This window comes from Carassius gibelio, chromosome B18 (genome assembly GCF_023724105.1).
Source record: "Carassius gibelio isolate Cgi1373 ecotype wild population from Czech Republic chromosome B18, carGib1.2-hapl.c, whole genome shotgun sequence".
NCBI lineage: Eukaryota > Metazoa > Chordata > Actinopteri > Cypriniformes > Cyprinidae > Carassius > Carassius gibelio.
In genome coordinates, this window is record NC_068413.1 from 9,721,134 (window position 1) to 9,738,194 (window position 17,061).

A 17,061-nucleotide genomic window follows, 5' to 3' on the forward strand; every position below is an offset into this window, starting at 1 on the left:
AACACAACCCCCAAATACTGCACAAACAAAGCATGTGATAGAAAAGAAGGAACCGTTTATTTCCAAATGTGAATAAGAATCAGTGGCTTTAAAACCACAGACACATGCTGTTAGTTTGTATTACTGTATAGGTATAGTGTGTAAGACAGAGGCATTACACTAGTGCTTTGTGATACCAGTAGAGTAAAACCCAACATTATTTTAGTTTGTTATTGTGACAAAGACTTGTGTAACACTTAGATAACTCACAAAACTATCGCACATACACAACACCAGACAACCTGTACAATAATATACATCTCCATTCATTTACAATAGGACACTAAATAACCAGGCAACATCCTACAAGAGGATGGTTTCAAAGATTTATAATATAGAAAGTTCTCTGATAGATAAGAAATGTAAAAACAATATTCACATTCAATCAAATCTAGGTTATAATCAACAGTAGTATTTATTGTTAATTTAAATATTTTATTTAATGTAATTTAAAGATCTTCATCCATCAAACTGTGACAAACCTGAGTGCCTGCACTCATTCTCAAGAAATCAATTATCATTATTAATTATTTTATTAGAAGGTTGAAATAAACGGAAACTGTAAACTCAAGGTTTACTTAAACTCAAGGTCAAGTAAATACTTTTCCATTGACATTTTCTTTTAAACTTCACCAGCTTTATGAATAATTAAGTGTCCAGTTAGGGTTTCCACAGGATGAAAATATAAACACACACAAAAGCACAATCGATCAGCCTTGTGAGGCCAGTTTGCTGCTGTTATCCAGAAATGATCGACCCAAATACATTTAAATAATAATACATGTTCAAAGTCTTTAACAAATAATAATCAGGAGCATTCACTGATGACCGACAGGAATAGAATCACATTCATTTCTTCAGAACAGATTAAAAAGCTGAAGGTCACATTTCTGTGTCTGTTTAAATCATATGTGCATTAAATGTACAATTTACATTCAATACCAAGAGTGACAGTGATTAAAGGCCTGTCCAGAATGAACAAATACACATTTTATGTTTCAATTCAGTAGTTTTCAGTCCATTTAGTAAGTGTAATAATTGCAAATGCTTAAACAAGAGAATGGCGTAGACAGCATTGAAATGACAGCCACATTCATCAGATAACATTTGGGTACACTGTTGTTCACCCCCATTCATATACGTCATTAAGTGCTGTGCCAAACTAGAGTAGGGAACAGATTGTGTCTATTGTCCATGCACAGTAAAAATCCACAAGTAACACAACAAAAAGAGACTGATGTCTGTTTTTTCCCCAAAATGAAACGACTGTTCACATGTACATGTACAAGTTAAAAAAATGTGGCAAAGACTGTGAAAATCTCCACCATCACATTAATGTGTGTAATGTGCAACATCCATAAAAGTTTTAGAAATACAGATCTGACATTCAAAGCAGACTTTACCAAACCGCTGTTACCAGCATAAATACGTGGATCCGGCAAGTGAGAGTTCCCCGCTGACGGACCGTTTTTTCAATTCTCCGGTGTCCAAGTGAAGCAGATTTATATTCACTTCAGTTCCCCCAGACAGCACTGGCTAGAAGAACAAAGTCACAGGTGAAGACCACACAATAAAAAGCAGTAGAGAGAGGCACAGAGATCATCATGTGTTTGAAACAAGTTGAGAAGAAATCCAAGATGGCTGTGAGGATACTAAGCACATAAAATAGACAGACAAGCAGACAGACGTCATTGGATTGCCTGGCTGCAGAGTGCACAAAAAGCCTGCAGATGGATTGCACCTTTTGGTGTTAGCAGTATCAGTGCGGTCCAGAGGGGTCAGGAATGGCTCCTGAGAAAGCCAGGCCAGAGAAAGAGAGAAAAGAAAGCAGGTAATCAGTAGGCAGTGTGTTGTAGCCCTAAAAGAAAACGGGCTCCAGAGAGAGCGGCAGAGACTGAGAGTCTTACGGGCAGCAGGGGTTGTCGATAACCAGCATGACATCGATGCCGTAGATTTCCAGCAGGTCGACGAGAAAACTGCGGTCACCCTGAGGATCCAGCCCCATGGCTCTCACGTGTTCAGCAGTCAGGGTAGGATCGGCGCTCCCTGCCACCTCAGACAGGGTCTGGAAGATTCTGTTGTTCTGCTCCATGAAGAACCTGGAACACAAACAGAGGGAAATTTCATAAAGATTAATCACAGCAACTTAAACATTTCATTTTCCATTGGTTTGCACAACAAAACCCCAAAACACTCCTACAAAAACCAAAAATGTAATACATAAAAATTTTTTTAAAAAACAGTTGGCTTCCAAAAGCATTTATACTAGAAAATAACTTTTTGGGGGGATTTTTAAGGGTTAAAAATACTGTATGCAATCATATAAATGTACAACAAACACACTACCATTAAAAAAAACATGGGGCTTGTAATTTTTTTAAAGACATTTCTACTGTCTTTTTTCCAGGAAGGATGCATTACATTAACCAAAATTTACAGTAAAGACATCAATAAATTGTTACAAAAAGCTTCTGTTTAAATAAATGATGTTCTTTTGTACTTCCTATTCATTGAAAAATAAAAAAATATATATATATATACATATTATACATATAATCAGACTATATATTAGAATGATTTCTGAAGGATCACTGTATTACTGTTTTTATTGTATTTTTATCAAATAAATGCATCTTTGGTACGCATGAGAGATTATAAAAAAAAATCTTACTAACCCCAAACTTTTGAACTATAATATAACAATTATTATCTTTTATTATTTTTTTACTATTCACAATTCAAAGTATGAAAATATATCATTTCCATCAGTTTCCCAATAGTTTTTCTTAATCAAGGTTCAACTATTTTCACAAAAAGTGTATTGTGTTCTTCCAAATACTCTTTCGGTCTCATTAAAATCTGCTGATGTGATAAACTTCCATCATTGTGCTGAGTCGTAGAATTCCATCACGTACAAAATGAAGAGCTCTTCCTCATTAGAAGCGCAGTCTCCATCCACCTCCTGAGAGTACAGCAGCAACTGTCTGCAAAGATATCAACACCATCACATGCCTGTGGAACAATAAGTTCTAAGTAAATTTTTTCCTCATAAGCTTTTGAGATTTTAAAAGGCTGACATACCTTTGCTCACAGAGCTTGCGATACTTCTCTCTGTCCGCACTGTTGAGTCTAAGCAGAGGCTGGAGGCTCTCTCTATGTGTCTTTACATTCTGATTGTCAATGTACACATCATACAGCTCCTTCTTTTCCTCAAAGATCTTCTCTGTTGTACCTGAGAACCCAGATAAAAATTACTCCACTGATTTCTTCTTACAGAGTAACTTACTTACTTACTTATGTTGGACGTAAAGGCTCTTATTTCCTAAACTCACTACCAAGAGCTAAACTCATTCTAGACTAACGGATTTTATTTAACATCCATTGTTTACAACAATTAACCTTTTTGTGCCTGTGGAATTATGCATTTTGCTTCCAACTTTAGTCCTTTTCTTGACTGTGACACTTACAGGCCACGTAAGACGGCTCAGTCTCAAGTGCGGAGATGTCAGCAACATTGATGTAGAAGAAAGGGCGTAACTCCGGAACAGAAACGCCCATCCCAGGAATGGATACATTAGCAAGGCAGCAGCAACAGTATACTAAGAGATGCAAGTCAAAAAACATTGTGTCAAAAATATAACTTTAAAAATACACAAATCAGTGACAATGTGCAAGAGCATGTGCATGATCGTTATCAATGGATTCTCAAGCTGTCTTTAATTTGTTATGGAAAATATGCATAGAGATGTGCGTGTAAATGGGTTTCCACTCTCACCCCGATAGCAGACCACACCGACAGGGGGAGGAGAGAAAATGAGGATGCGTTTCCTGAGCAAAGCAAACTTCCACAGCACCATGATCTGCTCTCCAAAGAAGCGGATGAAGTGGGACATGCAGCCAGCTGGGTGTGTGATCTGATCGGAGGTGGACAGAGAACAGAAAAGGGACATGATTTGTTCTTCCGATCTCTTATTAAATGATAGACACATCACAAGTACCACACCGGCTCTCAAAATGTAAAAAAGAAAACATGGCAGCTTTTATATCATAAAAAGTAAAATAATTATTTAAAAAAAATTATTAGAATAACAGTTAGAGATCATTCAGTGAGAGACCATTCAGCCAATAATCACAAGTGTTTTGCTGATTAATAGAAAGTGTAATTCAATCTAGTCTTGTTCTTTTTTAATTCCCTGACATCCTAGTAAATTCATACTGCACTTATACAAAGTTCAAAGAACAATTTCATTTTCAAAAATATTTTTTTATAATGTTTGTGTACTTTATACTGGAAATCATTATTTTTTTAATTATATTAACAACCAATTTTCTGTATCTATTACTATAAAAACCATTAACATGGATTTAGAAAGTGCATCTTCAAGACTGAACAAGGCTTTACTTAACAACCAAATCTAGTTCTGAGTTAAAGTATATCTCAGCGTATTTTTTTAAAAAGAGTATGGAATTCTTCTTAAACAATAGAGGATCTTGTGGTTTGTGGACAGAGAAATTGTCTCACAATAGTTTTTTTCATATGCATATAATGCTGCTAGGAGGTGCAGAAGCACTGCTCCCTGGTTAATCAGTAACATGAAATTCCCCGAGTGGCCTGGCCTAGATTTCATCAGAAACTAGAAACACACACATCAGAAAAAGAAAAAAAAAATCTAATTATCTAATACTACTGTCATTAAAATATATACATATTTGAACTGGAATTTAATGGAAGCTGAAGCTTTGATTAGTGACAGATAATGTTGGGTTTATATCTTCAAACCTTCATCTCTGGATGCATGCAGCGGTTGACAATGGGCCCAAGAGCACTGGTCGGGCAGGCTGTAACCAAACCGTTTCCTCCCAGAGGCAACACTGCTTTTTTATCCTCATAGAAAGCTTCCAGTGGAGAATACTGACCTGGGCACTGCAACTGGTGCCTTCAAGAAAGCATTTGCAGACTGTTGGTGTGGTCATAAAATGCATTGCACTTAACAGGAAGTTGCTTTATTTAGATGCAGACATTGAGCAACACATATTTTTAACGCGGTTGATCAACTTTATATTACAATTTTACATGCTGCATATTACACCTTAATCTTACATAATCACCTTAACTGATTGAAGAAGAGATGTAGTCGAGTGAGTCCAAATTAAACAAATTCCATGTCACATCGCATGCAACTCGGAGCTTATGTTTAATACATAACATCTTAAAATAGAAATGATGCATGCAAAAGCATAGGGCCCTGTTTACACTAGTGCATTTTTAATTTTAAATGAAAATGCACTAGTGCAAACAGGGCCTAAGAGAACGCGACATAACAATGTGAAGCAAGCACACACTTACCGGACTTGATTTTCCAGGAAGTGCATGTAACGGTATAGCAGTGTGTAAGAAGGAGACAAAATCCCTACAGATTTCATCCGAGCTCCTCGTTCCAGCTCACTCTCCACGGGCATGTTGGCAAAGCACGCTAGTCCAAAGTAACAGCCTTTACGAAAATATCTGAAAGATAAGACAAGCACATTTCACCTGGATTAATCTATATACATGCACACAAATTTAAGATGTTTGAAGATTTGCAACTGATAACCAAACTATTATCATCATCTTCTAACAAAACATCTTGAATGAATTACTCATTTGAAAACAAAACTATATGTATGTATTTATATATGGTAGGCCTGTGATATAGATATGCATTATTAAGCAAAATGTTACAAATGTCCTCTGTCTCTTATATTAATGCAGTGGCATTTATGAAAGTTTCCCACATGAAGTCACTTGAGATCCGATGAGAGCCGCTTGCCATAGACTTGAACTCTACTCCCTCCAGATTCACATCTTGAGGTAGGCACCATTCTATCATGTTCCCTGTAAAAGACAATGTGGGCCTATGTAAACAATTGTGAAGCTGTTGGACCAGGCTTTAATCAAACAGTGTTTGCAGAAGAACACAAAACTCTCTAAATGACTTTTTCCACTGAACTCCCTATGAAAAAAGAGGAAGTCTTAAAAACAGTACAGTAGTCAGCTGTATGACTTATACCACTCTCACTTCATAGTATATTCATTTCCTTACATGTGTTATGACAACTACTATACACTTATATGACGAACATGCTTTTAGTTTCAGAATTAAGAGTTATTATCAATGTTTTTATAACATACAGTTAAAAATAATTGGTGTAACTGTTTGAATATTGTCTCATAAAAATTGAAAAAAGAGCAGTCGGCATAATCTTCCATTAATATTATTTCTAAAAAAGAATAAACAGCAAAGAAACATTGTAACTACTAACAACATTATTAATTAGATTTGCAATATTTTGCAATATATATATATATATATATATATATATATATATATATATATATATATATATATATATATATATAATGATTTTTAAGATCATTAGGATGTTAAAAATATAGTTTTACTAATTTAAACATTTGTAAATAATCGTTTTCAAGCTCAACACTGTGTGAAAGCACAATGATTATAATTATAATATTTCTGAGAACTCAGCCTGTTTTTTAAACTAGATTTTTCAAAGATTTCTCCTCTTCATCCACATCATCATCATCTCGGACATTGTTTTACAATTTTAGAGTATTTCACAGTGAACCTCACCAGATCTTGTGTCGAAAGTCACAACAAACACTGCAACAATTTGATCTTTTTCTTCCCATCCAGCGATCCTCCGATCCCTGATTGACAGTCCATGAAAGGCGCAGTCTCCCTCTTCATCAGCGGCGGAAGCATCTCCTCCCGGGCCGCTGTGTTTCTGGGGAGAGTGTGCACTTTCATCTGAAACAGCTGTTACACTACTCGGTGTCGCCGGGCTTGCATTCAGGGAGATATCTGCCCGTACACCGCCCTCGGTCGGGTAACTAGACAGACCAGACTGCACTGAATCCTCAGTCTCCGGTGATGGAGCCGTTGGGGCAAGTTCGGCCGAGGGAACCTCCTCCCAGTCCAGCAGCGGAGCGCGGTCGGACTGCTCCACCATAGTGTTTTCGATATCTAGAAGAAATAAACAGAGCCGTCGCACTCGATACCGAGCGGTCAATCAAAGCGACAAACGCCACGCATGAAACGGAACATAGCGTTTGCAATTCAAACGATCCCTAAATGTAGTAATCCAGTCAGGGTAACAGACGCTACCCAGGCGTACACTATTTTGATGATGTCACATACTTCCGCTCACGTGGTGCAAGAGGGTTATTGTGATCAACCAACTCCCACCCGAAAAATAAACACAGTATGATGTTGTCTGTGTGCGCAGTACACTAAAATAAATATGATGACGACTTCACTGGCGACCATAATTAGTTTTCCATGACAGTCAGAATTCATGCACATATGTACTGTATATAAATCATTAAATTAAATTTAATTAAATTTAATATAAAATAAAATATTTTTTCTATTATTTATTTGTCGTCTATACGGGTTTGATGATTAGAGGTTGGTTTTTCAATTTGGTTATTTTCTGAATCGAGAGACCACTTTACTGCATTCAAAGACTGACATTCCAATTAACCAATCAGAATTCAGGGTAACTTTTCAGGAAATGTCTGTTTTAGGCCTACGATCAGGGTTGGGTGTTTCTACGCCCTTGTTAATCACCTATAATTTCACACTTATTTTAGGAATACATTATGGTTAGGGTTAGGTGTAGGGGTAGGGATTGGGTTTAGTCTGTATTTTTGGACAGTAATTTTGATCCAGGAACATGTCCTACTCATAGACTTGGCAAAGCTGTGAACTAGCATTTCATTGGTTGAAACCGTTGAAACTACTAAACGTATACGCCCCTTTACTGAACGAGTCGGACTTCTGAACGAAAGTGACGTCATCTAGCTTACTTCACACAACAAGCAGAGAAAAGAGAGTAAAAACCTCATGATTTTGTAAAGGTGACTGTCTGATGACCACAAAATGGTGTAAAGGCTATATGAAAACTCATAATTAATTTGGGGTATTGTTATATTTTATTTAACGTTTTAGTTAACGTTAGTCCAGTTATACTCAGAATTTCACATATGGAGAGAAAAGTGATAACGATTGATGTGATCACAAATAAACCGTCAAATTAAAGTTATTAACGGATCTGAACAAATCTTTTTTATTTATTTTTTATTCAGTGAACAGATTCAAAAGATTCGAGTCCTGAATTTAAATATTTGACGCTAGTTGAAGGAGTTAATTAAGGTCAGTACACTCCGCCCATCTTAAAGGACCTCATTAAAGTTTTCGCGCCAAGTTCAAACGTGGTGGACCATGCGTTCATCTCAGGGTAAGTTGAAATTGCATGTATGTGGTTCAAAACAGCATAATAAGACCATGTGAGTGACCTAAGATATATTTTGAGAGAATCTGTAAATGTGTTTATCTTTTCACAACAAATTTATGAGATCCTTGAGATAATGAGGCCTAAGTTACCCAAGGAGACTAATCTCATAACTTGTGATTGTTTACCTTACATTTTGTGTTTGTGTGTACATTTTAATTACATATAATGTAAAATAAATGAAATTAAACAACACCTCACAATTGCTGAGAACAAATTTATTGAACACCATAAATAATTGTATAGGCCATCTATAGTCCCACTCTAGTTATCCACATTGATTAATCATTAATTTACACATTAGTTGCCATACTAGCCCCCTTTTTTTCTCCTTAAATCTGTAACATTTTTCTGATTGCAGTGGTCTGAAATGGCCTCTGTGAATGCAGCACAGCAGCATCTAAACTTCTCCAGCAGTGGTGAGGAGGACAGCAGTGACAATAGCTTTGAATGGGCGCACAGGAGTGTTCCAGTCAGAAGCCCCTGTCGGACACCCCGGGTACAGCGCCACCGCACCAGGAGTATCACCGTTTCCCCCTCCAACCCTACGTCTCCCATTCCGTATGCTGCTTGGAAAAAACTCCGTCTTTGTGACTCTCCAAGTACTCCAAAGGTGACCTTGCAGTGCCTCAGATACATGTAAACTTTGATGTGGTGACCATCTGCTGTATGCTTTGCAGTAGCAATACATTTGGCCCTGTAAAGAATTGCTTGCTGTTTATATAATCGAATTTCCTCTTCCCACAGAGTTTGCTGTCTAAAGCGGCTCTACCTTGCTCTAGCAGCAAGCCACGTCGCAGTCAAAGATTCCTTCGTTTGTCTACTGCTTTTGATCGTATGCCCTCTGTAAACATTAACCCTTTCACACCAGAGACAGTGCGCAGGAGCAGTGAACACCACAAGAGGAAGAGCCAAAGGAGTGATGATGATGAGGACGATGCACAAAGGTAACCGCTCTTTCCTTCAAGCAATGACATTTTAGGAACTAGATTTTACACTGAAGTACCATTACCTTACAGATCTAAGGAAACTCCGAACTCGTCAGAGGATGAAAATTTCTTCCTCCCCTCAAAGGTATGGTTTCAAAGACCAGGTTTGCCTTAATCCCACCAAAAGCTTTGGCAAATCTATTTGTTCTCTCACACGGTCTCCCATCTGTTGCCCTTCAGAGACCAGCAGTGTCAGCCCGCATGCTGTCGCGTTATGAGAGTGAGTTTCTAGAGCTGAGCTGCATCGGCGTGGGCGAGTTTGGTACTGTGTATCGCTGTGTGAAGAGGTTGGATGGTTGCATGTACGCCATCAAGCGCTCGCGCAGGCCTATTGCAGGCTCAGCCAACGAGTGAGTCAGCACTGCCAGCCACATTGGGCTTCATGTTCTCAGTTTTCCAAATTTAAAACCCCTAAGGACTATTCTAAATCTGGTTAGATTCTGTATATGGTTTTTGTGCTTCCTCAATGAATCCTAAACCATTAGAGTTCTTTTATTTATTTGTCTCTTCAGGCAGCTGGCCTTGAAGGAAGTGTACGCCCATGCAGTGTTGGGCCATCACCCTCATGTTGTGCGTTACTACTCCGCATGGGCTGAGGATGACCATATGATTATACAAAATGAGTATTGTGATGGTAGGACAGAAGCTCACAAAACTACATTGACGGTCATGTGTTTGGTGTTTTTTTTTTTTTTTTTTTTCTTTAACAAGGCTAACTCTTTTGGTTTATTACACTTATAGGTGGTAGCCTCCATGATGCTATAACTGAAAAAGGAGAGCAAGGAGAGTTCTTCTGTGTTCCTGAGATGAGTGATCTGCTCCTTCAGGTCTCCATGGGGCTCAAATACATCCACAGCCTAGGCCTTGTGCATCTCGACATTAAACCCAGTGAGCTTTGTTTCTCGCATGCCTATAACACTTGATGATAAACTGGATTTGCATGTTTAATTTCCCATTCTTTTTAGGTAATATTTTTATCCGCCGTCGACCAAGTTCCAGTGCAGGTGGAGAGGGAGATAGTGAAGAAGAGGATGAAAGCCCCTCCTATGGGGTTGTATATAAAATTGGTATCTACCTATTTTTACCTATGTTTAACCGTTAAATGCATAAATTATTTGCCAGTCTTGATTAAAGTACATATTTGGGTCTTTAGTGACCTGAAACAACACATTTCTAACATGGATCTTAACTGCCCCAAAAGTAAACACTCTTGGTATTATTGGAGGGGCAACAAAATAACTTTTAATATAAAGCTAAATTAAAGTTTTCATCTAGCTTAAACTAATTTTAGTAACAACTCCATATGCTGTTCAGGGTGTTTTGACCCAGGTAAAAGACATGAGTATAGTAAAGTTGTTTGGCAATGAGCAACCTCGTCATATTTCAGACTAAATGTCACCATTTCGGTCCAATTATTTCAGCCCTCCAAAACCATTTTTGCCTAAACTTAAATTAAACTAATCACAAAGAAACAATTTAAGTGGACATTGGACATTTGCCCAATTGAGGAAAAAAATAATGTATATATGTGATGTGACATGAATATCTTGTTCTTAAGGTGACTTGGGTCATGTAACATCCATCTCAAATCCTCGGGTAGAGGAAGGGGATAGCCGCTTCTTGGCCTTTGAGGTCCTGCGAGAGGTATGGTATCTGTTTGAACTTTTATCAGAATGTTCTGTATGTTGCTGAATTTAAACCATAGCGATCTTATCCAGAGAACTGCACTGATCTTATATACAGTTGGGTATGAATTTAAAAACAATCTAACTGTGGATTTAACCAGTTGTTGTCGGGTTTTTTTTGTTTTGTTTTTTTTGCAGGACTATACACATCTTCCTAAAGCAGATATTTTTGCACTGGGCCTGACTGTGTTATTAGCTGCCGGAGCTCCACCACTTCCTCAGAATGGAGATGACTGGCACAGCCTCAGGCAGGGTGCGCTACCCAGCCTGCCCCAGGAGTTACCAGCACCCTTTAAAGACCTTCTAAAGGTGCATTTTAAAAGCCGTACATGTGTGTGTGGTTTATTGAACGCTCTAATTTTCTCTCTCTCTCATGTTCCTTAACTCAGAGTTTACACTTTCCGAAAACATTCACTGGAGCAGTGCCTTTCAAAAGGTGCAGCTTTGTACCTTATTTGTCCCTAAATCAGGGGTGTCAAACACACGGCCCGCAGAGGTGTCCAATCCGGCCCGCAGCAGGATTTAAACAATAATATAAAAATAAATTAAACATCACTTTGAAAATTAAATAAAGGGTGTTCGCTAAAAAGTTTAATTTTGAATTTAAAGAGGAACAAATTAATTTACGTTATATTACGCCTCGGGAGTCTGGACACTTAACATGCGCCTTTTAAAGCGGCGCCAGAATCTCAAGCAGCATGAGGATATGATGATTGCTTGTGTGGCAATTTTCTTGTGATTTTAAACATGTCCAAAAGAAGAAAATTTGGCCTGGAATGACGGACAGGCTATTTAAGGAGAAACGCCAACGTGTACGTTTAATCACAATTTGTGGCTAATATTAAATTACACTGATGCACTGGACAGCTTCGTATAGAGAAAGGATATGAGCAAGGAGTGTGCAATATTTATCGTGTACTAATATCCTAATGGGTTGTTTTAATGATGTGCGAACTGACATTTTATACTTTGCCAACCAAAAAAAAAAACACACATTGAGTTTTTCAGTGTCAGATGAAGGCTATCAGGTTACAATATAATACAAAATATGAGGCAAAAGTGCCCTGTATTTTAAATATTTATATCATGATCGTTAAGAAATGTCTAACTATAACAAGCGTGTAGCTTTCCCGGATGTCAGTGCGATTGCTTTTATACAATAGCTCAACTAAAAAGATGCTAGTATTAAGTGTGTTATATCAGTCACAATGCTGTCCATCTCAGTTTCGCCAAGGAAAGGTTTTTAACAAGGCCAAAGTAAGACAAATTGTGTGTCTCCGTGCAGCACTGAGTATTTTGTTACGGAATGGATCTTTGTTTTGGATCAAAGCATTTCAATCTATGATTCACTGGCCTATTCATAAATACAATCTCTAACTTCATTTCTAAATGAATCGGCCGTTTTGAATGAGTCAGTTGATCACTCAAAGGCTGAGATTTGCTGCCACCTACTGATAGCTTTAGGGTCATTTATTTATCCATGTCAGGATTAAACCATCTCAAAAACACTCTGCAAAATATGGTTATATGTCATTTTGTGTCAATATTGAACACCCCTAAAATAACCTAGCATCTTCAAAAGTTTTCCTATATGTGTATACACACACACACACACACACCATTTTTTTTTTTTTTTGTAAATTATATTGTAGTTTGTATGGTTAATATTAATGTAATTGTAAGCAAACTAGAGTTTAACAAAAAGGTAATTTGGCCCGCACAAGGGAACATTTTCTGCAATCTGGCCCTCAACCTTAAATGAGTTTGAGACCCCTGCCCTAAAGTACATTCTGAACGAGAGCTCTTCAAAATAGTTGTGCCACTAACATTACAAGTCCAAAACAAGAATGCCATATAAAAATAAAAAGTACAGGGTGTTTAATGCACATTTCAGAATTCATATTTACCCTATAATTTTTATTAGTGTTGCCTAAATAAACACATTTGTGAAATTGTTACCCTGGACCACAAAACCAGTCATAAGGTTCAATTTTTGGAGTTTATTATTTATTTAAAAAAAATTTTTTTATATACTATATCATCTGAAAGCTGAATAAATAAGCTTTTCACCGACGTGTCGTTAGTTAGGATAGGACAATATTTGGTTGAGATAATACTATTTGAAAATCTTGAATCTGAGGGTGCAAAAAAAAAAAATCTGAATATTGTAAAAATAAAAAAAATATCGCCTTTTTTTTTTTTTTAGTTGTCCAAATTAAGTTCTTAATCAAATTACTATCTTTTTTTTTTTTTTTTTTTTTTTTTTTTTGCAGAAAAGAACAATGTATAGTCTTGATCAATACAATGTTTTGTTGACTATTGCTACAAATATACCTATGCAGCTTAAAGTCAGCATGAAGTCAAAATTGATTTTGTTAGCCTGCATTGCTAGTCTTGATGTGAACAAGTAATCCAACTGTTAGGTTTCTATGAGTGAGAGACAGAGCGGAGGAGCGCAAATATAAAACCAATGGTCTATTCATTATTCAATTTCAGCTGGAATTACGTCACTGTTCAACTTTTGGTTCATGCAGACTTTTAAGACTGGTTTTGTGGTTCAAAATGTGTTAGAACTGGTACTTCTGGGTTTTAAAGTTGATTACATTTATATCAGTCTCTAATATGTACAATACACTTGTATATGATAGACCCTGTTGGATCCTGATCCTACAACTAGGCCATCTGCATCTGCATTGTGTCGTCATGATGTACTGCGCAAGGAGAGGATAGGCAAACTGGCTGCACAACTTCGTAAGGAATTAAATGTGGAAAAGTTCAGAACTGCTATGCTGGAAAGGTGAGATGGGTTATCTTGTGTTGGACTATTCTGTAGTACTCTATTTCATGAGGTAGCATTTATTTACTTTTTTGGACTAATCACTTCTGCTTATAGAGGTCTTAAATTGCCATGCCTTTTTTATTTCTATTTAGAGAACTCAAGGAGGCCCGACTGGCTGCTACCTCACCGCAGCAGTCATCACAACTAGGGTCTCTTCCAAAAGCTGGGAGGAAGCTTGTGGGCAGAAGTGCTGCCCGTTCCATGAGCTTCGGTTTCCCTGGATACTAGCACTGAATTCATCATGTACTGCATGTCGTCAGACCTACATACTGTATTTCTGGAATGCAATAGTCAGATGTTTTAGCATTAATCAGCATTTGTCACTGGTGAAACTTCAGATCCTCTTTTTGTTGTTAACCCTTAACATCACCATTATTCATAGTTTTATTTGTGGCTTGAATCAGTGCATATTTATAGTTTGCTGTTGAATGGTACATCTATCTTTTCAATTAACTGGTGCTTTTTAATTGTAAATAAAGTTTTTAAATGTTTTGCTGTGTGATGCTGTTTTACCAATTTAATCAGGGCCTGTCCAAATACCCACATTTGCACTCTTGGCCACTTGAAAGTGTGTGCGTGCAACAGGAAATGTGCAAGAATGCAAGAAGGTCTTCAAAATGCACACTGAATCTACACTATTTTGAATACTGCTTTGGAGCAGTGTATAGACGGTTTCAACGGCATCAACATAAACAAACGTTAATGCGCGTGAGCGCTTTTGTGGACCTAACTTAACTTCCGGTAGACTCCAAATAGAATCGATAACAACAGTCAAGTCCCTCTAGAGTAGATATTTTTTGATAACAAACAAAATCTGTTTGCTGCGTGGATCAGGCGGACTTAATGAAAATGCAAATTCATTCTTTGCCAGCAGGAGATGTTTTAAAGCACAGACATAAAGCGCGAGAAATAGAGGTTTCCCCAGTAACAGCTGTAAACAAAGCAGAGCTGGTACGCTCACACGCTGCTTTATCAGGTATATAACATGCAAATCTTCTTTCAGAAATACAGCGATATAAAAACACCCGTGCCTCGTTTTGATATTTAAACATAAATTTAAGGAATTATTATTATTATTAAACGTGCAGTACGTTACGTAATGTTACGTTACTCGTGTTTATTTAACGAAGCCTTTTTGAAAATCCATCAGTTTTAAAATTGTGGCGAGTCTCCAAAAATAAATAAATGTATAGGAAACACATCCCGCAGCACAACCACCTGAGCCCAACTTCAGTCTACTCATCACCTTGGCTTTAACTGCGTTTGTAGAAAGCAAAGGCACTGCAGCCAGACCGATATAACACAGACCGGAAGTTAACTTAGTCCAGGCGCGTGCGCCCGATGAAACCGTGAGCAGTGTTTAAGATGAGCGTCAATTCAGTAATCCACTTTAAACTCTGATAGTACATCATCTCGAAGACTTTTCCCCCGAAGTTATACAGCACTGCCTGCTCTGAGCAACAGTGACTGCAATTGTTGTCAAGTCAAGCTTTGTTCGAAGGCCATTCGGCAAGCAGGGAAACTGCTTTTTCCAAACACCCTCTCAACAAGACCTCTTGCTGCAATGTGACAGCTGGCGTTAAAGGGTTCAGGATGGGTGTCCATTGTCAGCTACTAGGAGGCCCTGAATTGGTACCGCTTTGAAAAATCATCACCATCATAAAACTCAGCAGGATTTTAAAAACATTTAGAAAATCAAAAAGCTCTGCCAATACTTGAAATTTTACAATTCTGTAACTGTGTCCCATTGGGTAATGAAATGTTTTGCACACACACTTCTAAGGAAATACGTCAAATGCAAAGACCGCAATCTGTCTGCCATGGTGAAGGTGAAATCAGTAACATCATACTTCAGAAGTGTCACGTTATTCCAGAAAGCACCGTTAGTTATACCCTGAACTTACGTTTGGTTAACCTCAAACCTTGTTTACTCGAGGATGTGGTTCCAAAACCCACTGCAGTCACGCCATCACACGTCTGGGAATAAATTCGTTAAACTCGGTATGTTGGTGGACTCAAGACATTCAAGCGATGAAGAGTCACTACGGTTGTGCAGTCTTCTCTTTTTTTCGTTTAATTTTTAATCCTTGAGAATATGAATTATATTGTTTGATGCTAAATATATATTAAGTCATATCAGATATGTAATTTAATTTAAATGTAATCAGATATGTATTTTGATTTAGAATTTAGACATTATAGAAAATGCTGATTCATATTTGAGATAATATAAAATGTAATAAAAAAAATAATATAATAAATACAAAAAATTACCATTTCATAGTGTTTTCTAAAAATATGCCAATAAAATAAATAATAACCGTATTAGAATAATATATTATCTTATTTATTACTTATTAGCTCTTCATATTAGCTCTTCATCATTAACATATCACATGTCTTTGCTTTTCTCTGGATTTTGACCACGCCTATCAGTGACGCGTCATCCGAGACTTAGGTCTCTGCAGAGCAAAAGTGGGCGTTTATCACCATGTGGGTGTTTTGAAACTGCTGGGTGTTTCTGAATCATGCAATCTAAATGATCCCCCTTACACAACCCCACCCCTAAACCTAACGTCACTATTACATCAACCAATCAGGTATCATGGTGTAAAAACACCTTGATCTCGTAACTCCCATTAATTTCCTGCAGAGACCTAAGGCTTGTTCGACTTCATGCAGTTTTGCGCAAACCGATCGTCGGCTGACTTGAAGCAGTGCATGCCGGTTAGAAATTTTGTCCGACTTGATACAGCGCTGACGCCACGTGACTGTGACGTGTGCCGTCAAAGTACCACGAGAGCGATTCGAGAGTAGCCGGAGAACTCAGCCAGCGCAGCTTCTGAAGAGCGGCTGCACAGGTTCTGATGACGACACAACTGATCCACGATTGGCTGGATTCACTGATGACACCGATGACGTGCATTTCAAGTTTATTGCGAGTCGACTTCAGTTTCAGAAATTCTCATATGGACTTTTAAAACAGTTCAATACGTTTTTATGTCATCTTCATCTTATAAATCATATTTATTAAATATTGTTTTACTGTATTTACTTAATTGTTCATATAAAGTTTGTGTATGTTTATTTTGCATGACTTTCTTTTTTATACAGACCCTTTACAGTATTCAGCAGCATAACCTATTCAAAT

At 37.5% G+C, this 17,061-nt stretch overlaps 2 protein-coding genes across 7 annotated transcripts; one reads left to right on the top strand and one right to left on the bottom strand.

Annotated features, from left to right (window-relative positions):
• Positions 1-35: 35 nt before the first annotated feature.
• Positions 36-7,253, bottom strand: dennd11 (DENN domain containing 11). 5 transcript variants are annotated; one of them, XM_052582181.1, is made up of 11 exons: positions 6,675-7,253; positions 5,815-5,914; positions 5,387-5,545; positions 4,820-4,976; positions 3,815-3,953; positions 3,507-3,638; positions 3,121-3,271; positions 2,955-3,023; positions 1,947-2,138; positions 1,781-1,830; positions 36-1,575 (listed from the first exon to the last, which is right to left on the bottom strand). In XM_052582181.1, the coding sequence occupies exons 1-10, from the start codon at positions 7,051-7,053 to the stop codon at positions 1,818-1,820; spliced, it is 1,491 nt and encodes a 496-aa protein (XP_052438141.1). In that variant the 5' UTR covers positions 7,054-7,253; the 3' UTR covers positions 36-1,575; positions 1,781-1,817. The 5 variants fall into 5 exon arrangements, with proteins under 5 accessions (XP_052438141.1, XP_052438138.1, XP_052438140.1 ...); XM_052582178.1 differs by lacking the exon at positions 1,781-1,830 and having other exon boundaries at positions 36-1,571; XM_052582180.1 differs by having other exon boundaries at positions 36-1,830.
• Positions 7,254-7,946: 693 nt separating this feature from the next.
• On the top strand, positions 7,947-14,401 carry wee2 (WEE2 oocyte meiosis inhibiting kinase). 2 transcript variants are annotated; one of them, XM_052582175.1, is made up of 13 exons: positions 7,947-7,963; positions 8,192-8,343; positions 8,759-9,010; positions 9,145-9,344; positions 9,417-9,471; positions 9,567-9,736; positions 9,899-10,020; positions 10,128-10,274; positions 10,352-10,453; positions 10,945-11,030; positions 11,210-11,380; positions 13,720-13,868; positions 14,003-14,401. In XM_052582175.1, the coding sequence occupies exons 3-13, from the start codon at positions 8,768-8,770 to the stop codon at positions 14,136-14,138; spliced, it is 1,581 nt and encodes a 526-aa protein (XP_052438135.1). In that variant the 5' UTR covers positions 7,947-7,963; positions 8,192-8,343; positions 8,759-8,767; the 3' UTR covers positions 14,139-14,401. The 2 variants fall into 2 exon arrangements, with proteins under 2 accessions (XP_052438135.1, XP_052438136.1); XM_052582176.1 differs by lacking the exon at positions 7,947-7,963 and having other exon boundaries at positions 8,330-8,392.
• Positions 14,402-17,061: the final 2,660 nt, after the last annotated feature.